The sequence below is a fragment of the Petromyzon marinus genome, unplaced genomic scaffold (assembly GCF_048934315.1).
Source record: "Petromyzon marinus isolate PM22_M1 ecotype Great Lakes invasive population unplaced genomic scaffold, UKy_Petmar_22M1.pri1.0 PM_G_Scaffold_77, whole genome shotgun sequence".
Taxonomy (NCBI): domain Eukaryota; kingdom Metazoa; phylum Chordata; class Hyperoartia; order Petromyzontiformes; family Petromyzontidae; genus Petromyzon; species Petromyzon marinus.
In genome coordinates, this window is record NW_027423032.1 from 834,524 (window position 1) to 850,277 (window position 15,754).

The window sequence follows — 15,754 nt, forward strand, 5'->3', positions numbered from 1 at the left end:
CTGTGCAGGACCGCCCTTTCCTGAAACCGCGTTGGGGCTCCGCAAGCCTCTCCTCAGCGTGCCTGGCAAGGCGATGCTGAATAATCCTTGCCAGGACCTTTCCCGGCACACTGAGGAGTGAGGTGCCCCTGTAGTTGTTACAGTCTGTGCGGTCCCCCTTCTTAAAGAGGGGGACCACCAGGGCATCCTTCCAATCCTGCGGAACCCGTCCAGTGGTCCAGACTGTTGTTATGATGTCATATAGGGCAGTCTGTGCACAAACGCCACCCTCCCTCAGCATTTCGCTTAGGAGATCATCTCTGCCCGGTGCCTTTCCTGGTCTCAGACTCTGGATCGCCTTCAGTACTTCCTCAACAGATGGCACCTCAGCCAGCCACTCACAGGGGGTGACTTCTTCCTCCAATATTTGAGGCAACGCAGCCTCGGTAGGGTCATCACCACTTTGTCCCATGTTGTTTTCCTGGGTGAGGGATTTCCCCTCCCCCAGGACCTCACCGAAATGCTCAACAAATCTGAAAACCTGTTGCTGGGGGTCGGAGATTGGATCACCGTTCTTTCCCCTAAAATGGTAATAGGTGTGGGGCTGCAGGTTACTTTTATGATGTAATTAAAGAGCGATTTGTGATCGCGGGCCGCTGAGGCAGACTCCATCTCCTCAGCAACCCGCGACCACCACCCATCCTTGCAGCGCCTCACGGCTCTCCGAACCTCCGAGCGAAGGCTGCGGTAAGCCTCCTCATTATCCGACATGCGATGCTGTAGCCGTTGAGAGGGGGCCTGTCACTTTTTCTCAGCCAGCTTGAACACCTCCTCTGTCAGCCAGGGTCTCTGGGAAGGTCTGGACTGTGTACCCAAAGCGGCCATTGCAGCTGCATGAGCCACAGTCCTAAACCTAGTCCATTTCCATGATGTAGTGTGGATGCGCCGATGATGGAAACACATTTGGTAATTACAAGCCCATGGGCTACACAAAAATCTAGCAGCCTCCTGCCGTTGTTATTGAGCTGATCTGGTCCATGCCTTCTAATTACTCCAGACCAGGTGCCCGCATCATGACCAAGATGACTATCCCGAGGGGTCACTTTAGCTAGCGCCTGTGACAGGAGGTCATAGAAGGCAGCTGACTCATCGGCCTTGCCTGCATCCCTCCATGGATGTTCGTTTTCAGTGGGGGCATAAGTAACCACTACCACCATTCTTCGCCTCTGGTTGATGGGAAGGCGAGCCCAGAGTAGCCTGGGGCTTACAGCTTCCCACACCTCACCGCCACGCTCCCACGCCTCATTCATTCTTTTATTCAGAAGAAGAGCCACACCCTGTTGTTTGGCAGTCTGCTGCCCCGAGGAGAGGACTGTCCACCTCTCATGGTGGCAGGAGCCAGAGCCGGTCCATCGGACCTCCTGAATACCACAGAGATACAGGCGCTACCGGTCCAGCTCCCGACAGAGGAGTGGCAGCCTCTCCTCCGCAGTGAGCGTTCGAACATTCCACGTGGCCACACAGTGTTTTTTTGTTGTTTCTTGAGGAGCCCCGAGGGTAAGGATTCAGTCTCCTGGCTCTGCCAAATGGAGTTTTCGCCAGGAGACGTCATAGATGCTTATCCCCCCGAGGCCTCCTGTACAAGCTTATTAATTAGATATTTTAAACGTGGTTTAGTGGTAATTAATTGAAGGTGGAGGGGTTACCAGCCCCTCGCACCCATCCAGAGCCCCCAATTAGCTGCTGTGGTGGTTACATGGGACAAAAAGCCAATCGGAATTCGCCCTCCCCCCACGGCACTGCCCACGACAGCGTTGCCCGTCCGGCACACACGTACACACACACTTACACGCATACACACACACGTACACACAGAGACACACACACACGTACACACACACTTACACACATACACACACACGTACACACACGCGTCACTATCTGGCCAAATTCCGTGTCGTTAAGAATCCCTCCACCAGCCGACAAAAGGAATGAAGTGGCCTCGCTCACGATGACGTTTGGTGTCGTCTTCACCGCACCCCGCACAGGGAGAGCGCGGGGAGAGACGCGTGGAGGTGGTGGAGGTGGTGGAGGTGGTGCAGCTGGAGGAGAGAGACGAGGAGGAGGTGGAGAAGGAGGTGGAGGAGGTGGAGGAGGAGGTTGAGAAGGAGGTGGAGGAGGAGGTAGAGGAGGTGGAGGAGGAGGAGGAGAGAGACGAGGAGGAGGTGGAGAAGGAGGTGGAGGAGGACGTGGAGGAGGAGAGAGACGAGGAGGAGGTGGAGAAGGAGGTGGAGGAGGAGGTGGAGGAGGAGAGAGACGAGGAGGAGGTGAAGGAGGTGGAGGAGGTGGAGGTGGTGGAGCTGGAGGAGAGAAAGGAGAAGGTGGAGAAGGAGGTGGAGGAGGAGGAGGTGGAGGAGGAGAGAGACGAGGAGGAGGTGGAGAAGGAGGTGGAGAAGGAGGTGGAGGTGGAGGAGGAGGTGGAGGAAGAGAGAGATGAGGAGGAGGTGAAGGAGGTGGAGAAGGAGGTGGAGGTGGTGGAGCTGGAGGAGAGAAATGAGGAGGAGGAGGTGGAGAAGGAGGTGGAGAAGGAGGTGGAGGAAGAGAGAGACGAGGAGGAGGTGAAGGAGGTGGAGAAGGAGGTGGAGGTGGTGGAGGTGGAGAAGGAGGTGGAGAAGGAGGTGGAGGAGGTGGTGGTGAGGTTCCAGCAGCCAGGCCAAGGTGCGAGTCGTCGTCGCTGGAGACGGACCTGGCTCATCCCCAAGGTGTCCGTGCCCGAGAATGACCGCGGGCCCTTCCCCAAGCTGCTGGTGCAGGTGCGCTGCGTGACGGATGTGGCGCGTTCTCATTCTTATTGTCGTATAACCTCATCCTAGCCCTAACCTACCCCGAACATAACCCTCAACTAGCCCTAACCTAACCATTAACGAACTCTAAACTAGCCCTCAACTAACCCTAAACTAACCCTAACATGACCCTCAACTAACCCTAACCTAACCATTAACTAACTCTAAACTAGCCCTCAACTAACCCTAAACTAACCCTAACATAACCCTCAACTAACCCTAACCTGACCATTAACTAACTCTAACCTAACCCAACCCTAAACTAACCCTCAACTAACCCTAACCTAACCATGAACTAACTCTAAACTTGCCGTAACCTAACCCTAAACTAACCCTTAACTAGCCCTTAACTAGCCCTAAACTAACCCTAGCCTAGGGTTAGGACGCGTGGAGAAGGTGGAGGTGGTGGAGCTGGACCAGAGAGACGAGGAGGAGGAGGTAGAGGAGGAGGAGGGGGAGGAGGAGGAATCCGTAGAGCCGGGAAGCTCTTTTCTGCCACGCTCAGTAGGGGGCACGGTGGGGGGTGACAGAAACGCTTCTGGCGGTGGCGCAGAGTCCAGGGAAAGGTCAACGAATCGACGAGACGCGGACAGCCGAGACATCCGCACGCCGCCGTGGGAGGTCTGTGGGGCAGTGTCGAGAGTCGAGGGTGAGGTGAGCGTGAGAGCGCTGAAAGAAGTCCAGCGTAGGAGCGGCCGTCACAGCATCATCGCCGCCCCCACGTTCGTCACGGCACCCCAACAGGTGAAGTCCAACACCACCGGGGTGGACATCCGCTATGCCTTGCTGGGGGACGGCGCCGACCAGCATCCCGTGGGGTTGTTCGTCATGGACACCGTGACGGGGAGAGTCTCAGTCACCAGGAGCCTGGACCGGGAGGTGATCGCTCAGTATCGGGTACGGACCACTCACGCTACACTACACTATACACTACTACACCATACACTATACACTACACTACTACACTACACCATACACTACACTACTACACTACACTACTTCACTACACTATACACTACACTATACACTACACCATACACTACATTATACACTACACTATACACTACACTATACACTACACTATACACTACACCATACACTACTACACTATACACTACTACACTATACACTACTACACTATACACTACTGCACTACTACACTATACACTACTACACTATACACTACTACACTATACACTACTACACTATACACTACACTATACACTACACTATACACTACTATACTACACTATACACTACACTATACACTACACTATACACTACACTATACACTACTACACTATACACTACACTATACACTACTACACTACTATACTACACTATACACTACACTATACACTACTACACTATACACTACTACACTATACACTACTACACTATACACTACTACACTATACACTACTACACTATATACACTACTACACTATACACTACTATACTATACACTACTACACTATACACTACACTACTATACACTACTACACTATACACTACTACACTATACACTACTACACTATACACTACTACACTATACACTACTACACTATACACTACTACACCACAGTGTTGTGACTGCAGCTCAAGTGCTACGCTGTGGACACGAGTGGGCGTCATCTGGAGAAGCCAGTGGACCTCGTCGTTGATGTCACTGACGTCAACGACGACCGTCCCACGTTCGCCAAGGAAGTCTTTCACAGCAGCGTCGTCGAAGGATCCCCGCAAGGTGCGCTGACGATGATGACGATGATGACGATGATGATGATGACGATGATGATGATGGTGATGATGGTGATGATGACGATGATGATGATGATGACGATGATGGTGATGATGATGACGATGATGATGACGATGATGGTGATGACGATGATGACGATGACGACGATGATGACAATGATGATGACGATGATGATGACGATGGCGACGATGATGATGATGACGATGATGATGACGATGACGATGATAACGATGACGATGATGACGATGATGACGATGATGATGACGATGGCGACGATGATGATGATGACGATGATGATGATGACGACGACGATGGCGAGGATGATGACGATGTCGCCATGGCAACCACTCACTCATGCACTCACTCACACACTCACTCACTCATACACTCACTCATACACTCACTAACTCATACACTCACTCATACACTCACTCATACACTCACTAACTCATACACTCACACACTCACTCATACACTCACACACACTCACTCATACATACACTCACTCACACACAATCACAGGTACACACAGACACACACACTCACTCACACAACAACCGCCATTCGCCACTAAGTGGCGGTGACGTCACCACGACGCTTGTGCCAGGCCATATGCACCTTAAGGCCATGTGAAGTGTCCAACGCCTGCTGGCAGGAGGTCACGGGGCAGACCTAGATGTCACAGGTCGACTGACTGAGATGACTGGCTGATGCACCACCTGTGCCCCCTACTGTGCCAACCTGCTGTACTTTAGCCACCCGGCGCTCTGCTCGTTGTTGTGAGTGTCGCTCCTCCGCCCTCCGAGCCTCCTCCACAGAGGCCGATCTTGACACCGCTGGTACCAGTCATCGGCAAGTCCACTCAGCTCCACGTCCTCCTGTACCACATCACTCCATCTCTTTTCTAGCCCGTGCCGCGCCCGCTTAGCCCCCTCAATCCGGCCGAACAAAAGCTGTTTCGGCATGCGGTGGCTGGGCATGCGGGCTACATGACCCAGCCATCGCAGCCTTGCCCGCCGGAGGAGCTCACCGATGAGACCTTGCCCAGATCTTTCAAGGATTTGTGAGCTCCTTACACAGTCCAGTCTGGTTAAACCCAGGATGGATCGTAGGCAGGCCAGCCTAAATGTTTCTAACCGGCGAAGATGTTCCATTAGGGGGGTCCACGTTTTGCAAGCGTAGAGAAGTGAGGGAATGACCGTGGCCTAGAAGACCTGAAGCTTAGTGCGGAGCGACAGACCAGGTAGCTTCCACACAGCGTTACGCAACCGATGAAAAGATATTGCCGCTCGACTGATTCGGAGTGAGACCTCTGCTGTTAAACTGGAGCCAGTCATAAGCACCCTGCCCAGGTATGGGAAACTCTCCACTCTCTCCACAACTGCCCCATCACCGATTGGGAGTTGTGGGGGTGGAGTGTCCGATGGTACAAAATACCCAGGCAGGTGCTTAGTTTTGGTGGGGCTGATGGTAATGCCCCACCTCTTAGTGACACACTCCATTCTCAGCAGCAGCGTCTCCAACTCCTCCTCTGAATGAGCAGCTATTACCAAATCATCAGCATACATAACGTGGTTGAGCATTCGGGAGCCATCCCTTGACCGCACCCGGGCATCGATCAGCCTCCCATTATATCTGTACCATATGGAGATTCCCCCGGTACAGCTATTGAAGGCTTCACGAACTACGTGGTCAAAATAGATGTTAAATAATGTGGGAGCCAGAGGACATCCCTGTCGCACCCCAAGGTGTACAGGGAATGGCTCTGACTCCCGGCCACGTAGTTTACCCGGGCCCGCTCACCATCATGAAGGTCCTTAATGATCGTGAGCAGAGGGTCAGGTACTCCAAAAGCACGAAGAACGACCCAGAGCCCAGGCCTACTGATGGTATCATAGGCCTTGACCAGGTCAATAAAGCAGAGATGTAGGTCTTGTTGGAATTCCCTACACCTCTGCTGTAGCAGACGGACAGAAAATATGGCATCTGTGCAGGACCGCCCTTTCCTGAAGCCGCATTGGGGCTCCGCAAGCCTCTCCTCAGCGTGCCTGGCAAGGCGATGCTGAATAATCCTTGCCAGGACCTTTCCCGGCACACTGAGGAGTGAGATGCCCCTGTAGTTGTTACAGTCTGTGCGGTCCCCCTTCTTAAAGAGGGGGACCACCAGGGCATCCTTCCAATCCTGCGGAACCCGTCCAGTGGTCCAGACCGTTGTTATGATGTCATATAGGGCAGTCTGTGCACAAACGCCACCCTCCCTCAGCATTTCACTTGGGAGATCATCTCTGCCTGCTGCCTTTACTGGTCTCAGACTCCGGATCGCCCTCAGTACTTCCTCAACAGATGGCACCTCAGCCAGCCACTCACAGGGGGTGACTTCTTCCAATATTTGAGGCACCGCAGCCTTAGCAGGGTCATCCTCACTTTGTGCCACGATGTTTTCCTGGCTGAGGGATTTTCCCTCCCCCAGGACCTCACAGAAATGCTCAGCAAATCTGCAAACCTGTTCCTGGGGGTCGGAGATTGGATCACCGTTTTTTCCCCTAATGATGGTAATAGGTGTGGCGCTGCAGGTTACTTTTTTGATGGAGTTAAATAGAGATTTGTGATCACGGGCCACTGAGGCAGACTCCATCTCCTCAGCAACCCGCGACCACCACCCATCCTTGCAGCGCCTCACGGCTCTCCGAACCTCCGAGCGAAGGCTGCGGTAAGCCTCATTCTCTGATGTGGGATTCTGTAGCCGATGACAGTGGGCCTGTCGCTTTTTCTCAACCATCCTGAACACCTCCTCTGTCAGCCAGGATCTCTGGGGAGGTCTGGACCGCGTACCCAAAGCAGCCATTGCAGCTGCATGAGTCACAGTCCTAAACCTCGCCCATTTACCCTCGACATCAGGAGGAGTCGGGAACGATGCCAATCCCAGCCGCAAGCGATGATGAAATTCTCGCTTGCAACTTTCATCAGATAACTGAGACCAGGCCACTTTAGGTCGGAATGGGGTCCTGGGTGTACACCCACCTCCGGAGTGGTAGAATGGCAGGCGCATCTTACAGATGACTAGTCGATGGTCAGAGGGCAGATCAGCTCCACGGTAGGTCCTGGTGTCAAGGACATGGGCTCGCATCCGCTCGTCCGTCACTATGTAGTCCAGCAGCTGTTCTTGCTTGGACCCGGCATGCATCCATGATGTTGTGTGGATGCGCCGATGCCGGAACAGCGTGTTGGTAATTACAAGCCCATGGGCTGCACAAAAATCTAGCAGCCTCCTACCGTTGTTATTGAGCTGATCTGGCCCATGCCCTCCAATCACTCCAGACCAGGTGCCAGTATCATGACCAACTCGGGCATTGAAGTCACCAGACATGATGACTCTATCCCGTGGGGCCACTTTAGCCAGCACCTGTGACAGGAGGTCATAGAAGGCATCTGACTCATCGGCTTTGCCTGCATCCCTCCACGGATGTTCATCTTCGGTGGGGGCATAAGTAACCACGACCACCATTCCTAGCCTCCGGTTGATGGGAAGGCGAGCCCAAAGTAGCCTGGGGCTTACAGCTTCCCACACCTCACCGCCACGCTCCCACGCCCCCTTCATTCTTTTGTTCAAAAGAATAGCCACACCCTGTTGTTTGGCAGTCTGGTGCCCCGAGTAGAGGACTGTCCAACCCTCATGGTGGCAGGAGCCAGAACCGGTCCACCGGACCTCCTGAATGCCACATAGATCCAGGCGGTACCGGCCCAGCTCCCGACAGAGGAGTGGCAGCCTCTCCTCCGCATTGAACGTTCGACCATTCCACGTGGCCACCCGTAGTGGTTTTTCGTTGTTTCTGGAGGAGCCCCGAGGGTAGATATTCAATCTCCTGGTTCCGCCAATTGGGGTTTGGCCAGGAGACGTCATAGACGCCTGGCCCCCCGGGGCCTCCGGCACAAGCTTATTAGTTATATATTTCAGTCGTAGTTTAGTGGTAATTCATTGAAGGTGGAGGGGTTACCAGCCCCTCGCACCCGTCCAGAGCCCACGTTTAGCCCCTGTGGTGAACTCAGACGCCATGAGGGGAGGAGCCAATCGAAATTGGACCTCCCCCCACAGCACTGTCCACGACAGAGTTGCCCATCCGGCACATACACACATACACACTCACACACACACATACACACTCACACACACACACATACACACTCACACATACACACTCACACACTCACACACTCATTTACACATACACACTCACTCACACATACACACTCAAACACTCACACATACACACTCACACATACACACATACACACTTACACACTCACTCACACTCACTCACACACTCACATACACTCACACATACACACAGATACACACACTCACACATACACACATACACACTCACTCACATACACACACATACACTCACACTCACACACTCACTCACACACTCACTCACACACTCACACACATACACACTCACACATACACACTCAAACACTCACACACACACATACACACTCACACATACACACTTACACACTCACTCACACTCACTCACACACTCACATACACTCACACATACACACAGATACACACACTCACACATACACACAAAGATCCCCCGTATAGCCTGTAACAGACTGTAGGGGCAAGTGCTGTTAGCAAGCACCTATGAAGGCTGGAACGGTACACGAGGGGGTGGGTGGCCAGCACCACGCCCGACCGCCTTTGTCTCCCTAGTGACGATGTTTACACACCGCACCAGGTACTCATTTGAGGCTGAGTCGACCTAGTGTAGCGATTAGCGCAGCGCGCTAATCGCTAGCGCAGCGCGCTAATCGCTACACTACCGCTCCCCACATACACACAGATACACACACTCACGCATACACACACACACTCATACACTCACACTCACACACTCACTCACTCACACACTCACACACACACACAGACACACAGACACACACACACATACACACAGATACACTCACAAACACTCACTCCTTCCCCTCCCTCCGGCCGTGTCAGGCACTTTCGTGATGAGGGTGGTGGCGAGTGACATGGATGACCCCTTGACGCTCAACGGAGCGATTCGCTACCATATAGTGTTGCAGGTTCCCATGATGACTGCACACCGCGTGTTCACCATCGACAGATTCACAGGCATCATCACCAATACTGTCCGGCTGGACCGAGAGGTGGGTATCACGTCTGTGTGTGTCTGTGTGTGTGTATCTGTGTGTGTCTGTGTGTGTGTGTGTCTGTGTGTGTCTGTGTCTATGTCTATGTGTGTGTCTGTGTCTGTGTTTGTCTCTAGTGTGTGTTTGTCTGTGTGTGTGTGTGTCTGTGTGTGTGTGTCTGTGTCTATGTGTGTGTCTGTGTGTTTGTCTCTAGTGTGTATTTGTCTGTGTGAGGTGTGTCTGTGTGTGTCTGTGTGTGTCTGTGTGTGTGTCTATGTGTGTGTCTGTGTGTTTGTCTCTACTGTGTGTGTGTGTGTCTGTGTGTGTGTCTGTGTGTGTGTCTGTGTGTGTGTCTGTGTGTGTGTGTCTATTTAACTCCAAAAAAGTAATCTGTACACGCGTGTGTGTACATGTGTGTGTGTACACGCGTGTGTGTGTACACGTGTGTGTACACGCGTGCGTATGTGTACACGTGTGTGTGTACACGCGTGTGTGTACACGTGTGTGTGTGTACACGTGTGTGTGTGTTCACGTGTGTGTGTGTACACGTGTGTGTGTGTGTGTGTATATAACTCCATCAAAAAAGTAACCTGCAGTGCCACACCTATTACCATCATTAGGGGAAAAAACGGTGATCCAATCTCCGACCCCCAGGAACAGGTTTGCAGATTTGCTGAGCATTTCTGTGAGGTCCTGGGGGAGGGAAAATCCCTCAGCCAGGAAAACATCGTGGCACAAAGTGAGGATGACCCTGCTAAGGCTGTGGTGCCTCAAATTTTGGAAGAAGTCACCCCCTGTGAGTGGCTGGCTGAGGTGCCATCTGTTGAGGAAGTACTGAAGGCGATCCGGAGTCTGAGACCAGGAAAGGCAGCGGGCAGAGATGATCTCCCAAGCGAAATGCTGAGGGAGGGCGGCGTTTGTGCACAGACTGCCCTATATGACATCATAACAACAGTCTGGACCACTGGACGGGATCTCACTCCTCAGTGTGCCAGGAAAGGTCCTGGCAAGGATTATTCAACATCGCCTTGCCAGGCACGCTGAGGAGAGGCTTGCGGAGCCCCAATGCGGTTTCAGGAAAGGGCGGTCCTGCACAGATGCCATATTTTCTGTCCGTCTGCTACAGCAGAGTTGTAGGGATTCCAAAAAGACCTACATCTCTGCATAATTGACCTGGTCAAGGCCTATGATACCATCAGTAGGCCTGGGCTCTGGGTTGTTCTTCGTGCTTTTGGAGTACCTGACCCTCTGCTCACGATCATTAAGGACCTTCATGATGGTGAGCGGGCCTGGGTAAAACTACGTGGCCGGCAGTCAGAGCCATTCCCTTTTAACCTTGGGGTGGGACAGGGATGTCCTCTAGCTCCCACATTATTTAACATCTATTTTGACCACGTAGTTCGTGAAGCCTTCAATAGCTGTACCGGAGGAATCTCCATATGGTACAGATATAATGGGAGGCTGATCGACGCCCGGGTGCGGTCAAGGGATGGCTCCCGAATGCTCAACCACGTTATGTATGCTGATGATTTGGTAATAGCTGCTCATTCAGAGGAGGAGTTGGAGACGCTGCTGCTGAGACTGGAGCGTGCCACTAAGAGGTGGGGCCTTACCATCAGCCCCACCAAAACTAAGCACCTGCCTGGGTATTTTGTACCATCGGACACTCCACCCCCACAACTCCCAATCGGTGATGGGGCAGTTGTGGAGAGAGTGGAGAGTTTCCCATACCTGGGCAGTGTGCTTATGACTGGCTCCAGTTTAACAGTAGAGGTCTCACTCCGAATAAGTTGAGCGGCAATATCTTTTCATCGGTTGCGTAACGTTGTGTGCAAGCTACCCGGTTTGTTGCTCCGCAATAAGCTTCAGGTCTTCTCGGCCACGGTCATTCCCTTCCTTCTCTACGCTTGCGAAACGTGGACACCCCTAAGGGAACGTCTTCGCCGATTAGAAACATTTAGGCTGGCCTGCCTATGATCCATCCTGGGTTTAACCAGACTGGATTGTGTGAGGAGCTCACAAATCCTTGAAAGATCTGGGCAAAGTCCCATCGGTGAGCTCCTCCGGCGGGGAAGGCTGCGATGGCTGGGTCATGTAGCCCGCATGCCCAGCCACCGCATGCCGAAACAGCTTTTGTTCGGCCGGATCGAGGGGGCTAAGCTAGCGCGGCACGGGCTAGAGAAGAGATGGAGTGATGTGGTACAGGAGGACGTGGAGCTGAGTGGACTTGCCGATGACTGGTACCAGCGGTGTCAAGATCGGCCTCTGTGGAGGAGGCTCGTGAAGGACGCTACTGAGCAGTTGGAGGTAGTCGCCCTCCAACAACAACGGAGGGCGGAGGAGCGACGCTCACAACAACGAGCGGAGCGCCGGGTGGCTAAAGCACAGCAGGTTGGCACAGTAGGGGGCACAGGTGGTGCATCAGCCAGTCATCTCAGTCAGTCAACCCGTGGCGCCTGGGTCTGCCTCGTGACCTCCTGCCAGCGGGCGTTCGACACTTCACGTGGCCTCAGGGTGCACATAGCCTGGCACAAGCGTCGTGGTGACGTCACCGCCACTTAGTGGCGAATGGCGGTTGTTGTTGTGTGTGTGTTTGTCTCTACTGTGTGTGTCTCTGTGAGGTGTGTGTCTGTGTGTGTGTGTCTATGTGTGTGTCTGTGTGTTTGTCTCTACTGTGTGTGTGTGTCTGTGTGTGTATCTGTGTGTTTGTCTCTACTGTGTGTGTGTCTCTGTGAGGTGTTTGTGCGTGTCTGTGTGTGTGTCTGTGTGAGTCTGTGTCTAGAACATCTGACTGTTGTTGTATCTGTAAAGCAAAACAAATACGGTACATTTTGTGCACTGATGCAGTTTTCCGCATCGTTTAATCTGGCTTCTGCCGCACATCACGGACACAACGTTCGTGTGACGATTGTCTGAACCGGTCCCGGGCTCCCCTAGGTCGACTCGGCCTCAAATGAGTACCTGGTGCGGTGTGTAAACATTGCCACTGGGGCAGTTGTGGAGAGAGTGGAGAGTTTCCCATACCTGGGCAGTGTGCTTATGACTGGCTCCAGTTTAACAGTAGAGGTCTCACTCCGAATAAGTTGAGCGGCAATATCTTTTCATCGGTTGCGTAACGTTGTGTGCAAGCTACCTGGTTTGTTGCTTCGCACTAAGCTTCAGGTCTTCTCGGCCACGGTCATTCCCTTCCTTCTCTACGCTTGCGAAACGTGGACACCCCTAATGGAACATCTTCGCCGGTTAGAAACATTTAGGCTGGCCTGCCTATGATCCATCCTGGGTTTAACCAGACTGGATTGTGTGAGGAGCTCACAAATCCTTGAAAGATCTGGGCAAAGTCCCTTCGGTGAGCTCCTCCGGCGGGGAAGGCTGCGATGGCTGGGTCATGTAGCCCGCATGCCCAGCCACCGCATGCCGAAACAGCTTTTGTTCGGCCGGATCGAGGGGGCTAAGCTAGCGCGGCACGGGCTAGAGAAGAGATGGAGTGATGTGGTACAGGAGGACGTGGAGCTGAGTGGACTTGCCGATGACTGGTACCAGCGGTGTCAAGATCGGCCTCTGTGGAGGAGGCTCGTGAAGGACGCTACTGGGCAGTTGGAGGTAGTCGCCCTCCAACAACAACGGAGGGCGGAGGAGCGACGCTCACAACAACGAGCGGAGCGCCGGGTGGCTAAAGCACAGCAGGTTGGCACAGTAGGGGGAACAGGTGGTGCATCAGCCAGTCATCTCAGTCAGTCGACCCGTGGCGCCTGGGTCTGCCTCGTGACCTCCTGCCAGCGGGCGTTCGACACTTCACGTGGCCTCAGGGTGCACATAGCCTGGCACAAGCGTCGTGGTGACGTCACCGCCAATTAGTGGCGAATGGCGGTTGTTGTTGTGTGTGTGTTTGTCTCTACTGTGTGTGTCTCTGTGAGGTGTGTGTCTGTGTGTGTGTGTCTATGTGTGTGTCTGTGTGTTTGTCTCTACTGTGTGTGTGTGTCTGTGTGTGTATCTGTGTGTTTGTCTCTACTGTGTGTGTGTCTCTGTGAGGTGTTTGTGCGTGTCTGTGTGTGTGTCTGTGTGAGTCTGTGTCTAGAACATCTGACTGTTGTTGTATCTGTAAAGCAAAACAAATACTGTACATTTTGTGCACTGATGCAGTTTTCCGCATCGTTTAATCTGGCTTCTGCCGCACATCACGGACACAACGTTCGTGTGACGATTGTCTGAACCGGTCCCGGGCCCCCCTAGGTCGACTCGGCCTCAAATGAGTACCTGGTGCGGTGTGTAAACATTGCCACTAGGGAGACAAAGGCGGTCGGGCGTGGTGCTGGCCACCCACCCCCTCGTGTACCGTTCCGGCCTTCATAGGTGCTCGCTAACAGCACTTGCCCCTACAGTCTGTTAAGGCTATATGGGGGATCTTTGTCTGTGTCTATGTGTGTGTCTGTGTGTTTGTGTCTATGTGTGTGTCTGTGTGTTTGTCTCTACTGTGTGTGTGTCTCTGTTTGAGGTGTGTGTCTGTGTGTGTCTGTGTGTGTCTGTGTGTGTGTCTTTGTGTGTGTCTGTGTGTGTGTCTGTGTGTTTGTCTCTACTGTGTGTGTGTCTCTGTGAGGTGTTTGTCTGTGTGTACGTCTGTGTGTGTGTCTGTGTGTGTGTCTGTGTGTGTGTTTGTCTCTAGTGTGTGTGTGTCTCTGTGAGGTGTTTGTCTGTGTGTGTCTGTGTGTGTGTCCGTGTGTGTGTCTGTGTGTGTCTGTGTGTCTGTGTCTATGTGTGTGTCTGTGTGTGTGTTTGTGTGTGTGTGTTTGTCTCTAGTGTGTGTTTGTCTGTTTGAGGTGTGTGTCTGTGTGTGTCTGTGTGTTTGTCTCTCTGTGCACGCCATGTATAGCGGTTACCGCTCTGCGCTACAAACCCACTCCGTGCGTGTGCCGGGGGGTGACGGTGTGGGAGTGTCCGCTCTGTGTAGAGAGTGGCGCACTTTTCGCTGGTGGTGATGGCTTCGGACATGGAGGGAGACGCCAACATCGGACTCTCGACCACGGCCACCGCCATCGTCACCATCACCGACATCAATGACATCGCCCCCGAGTTCACGAGAAGAACCGTACGGCACGCCGGCACCACCACCGCCACCACCACACACCACCCACACTCACACCGTCACCACCACCCAACCTCAACACTGCACCATAGACTCAACACTGCACCATAGACTCAACACTGCACCATAGACTCAACACTGCACCATAGACCAAACACTGTACCATAGACTCAACACTGCACCATAGACTCAACACTGCACCATAGACTCAACACTGCACCATAGACTCAACACTGCCCTTAGACTCAACACTGCACGATAGACTCAACACTGCACCATAGACTCAACACTGCCCATAGACTCAACACTGCACCATAGACTCAGCACTGCACCATAGACTCAACACTGCACCATAGACTCAACACTGCACCATAGACTCAACACTGCACCATAGACTCAACACTGCACCATAGACTCAACACTGCACCATAGACTCAACACTGCACCATAGACTCAACACTGCACAATAGACTCAACACTGCACCATAGACTCAACACTGCACCATAGACTCAACACTGCACCATAGACTCAACACTGCACCATAGACTCAACACTGCTCCATAGACTCAACACTGCACCATAGACTCAGCACTGCTCCATAGACTAAACACTGCACCATAGACTCAACACTGCCCTTAGACTCAACACTGCACAATAGACTCAACACTGCACCATAGACTCAACACTGCCCATAGACTCAACACTGCACCATAGACTCAACACTGCACTATAGACTTAACACTGCACCATAGACTCAACACTGCACCATAGACTCAACATTGCACCATAGACTCAACACTGCCCATAGACTCAACACTGCCCTTAGACTCAACACTACCCCATAGACTCAACACTGCACCATAGACTCAACACTGCACCATAGACTCAACATTGCACCATAGACTCAACATTGCACCATAGACTCA

General features: G+C 52.9%; 1 protein-coding gene across 1 annotated transcript in view; it reads left to right on the plus strand.

Moving 5' to 3' along the window:
• Window positions 1-2,532: 2,532 nt before the first annotated feature.
• The window catches only part of LOC142920811 (cadherin-2-like), a 46,271-nt gene continuing 33,049 nt past the window's right edge, over window positions 2,533-15,754 (plus strand). Inside the window, exons 1-5 of the mRNA XM_076062902.1 lie at window positions 2,533-2,546; window positions 2,585-2,792; window positions 3,567-3,719; window positions 4,422-4,566; window positions 9,596-9,765. Of these exons, the coding sequence (XP_075919017.1) occupies window positions 2,533-2,546; window positions 2,585-2,792; window positions 3,567-3,719; window positions 4,422-4,566; window positions 9,596-9,765 (690 nt within the window). The remainder of the gene's footprint in view (window positions 2,547-2,584; window positions 2,793-3,566; window positions 3,720-4,421; window positions 4,567-9,595; window positions 9,766-15,754) is intronic.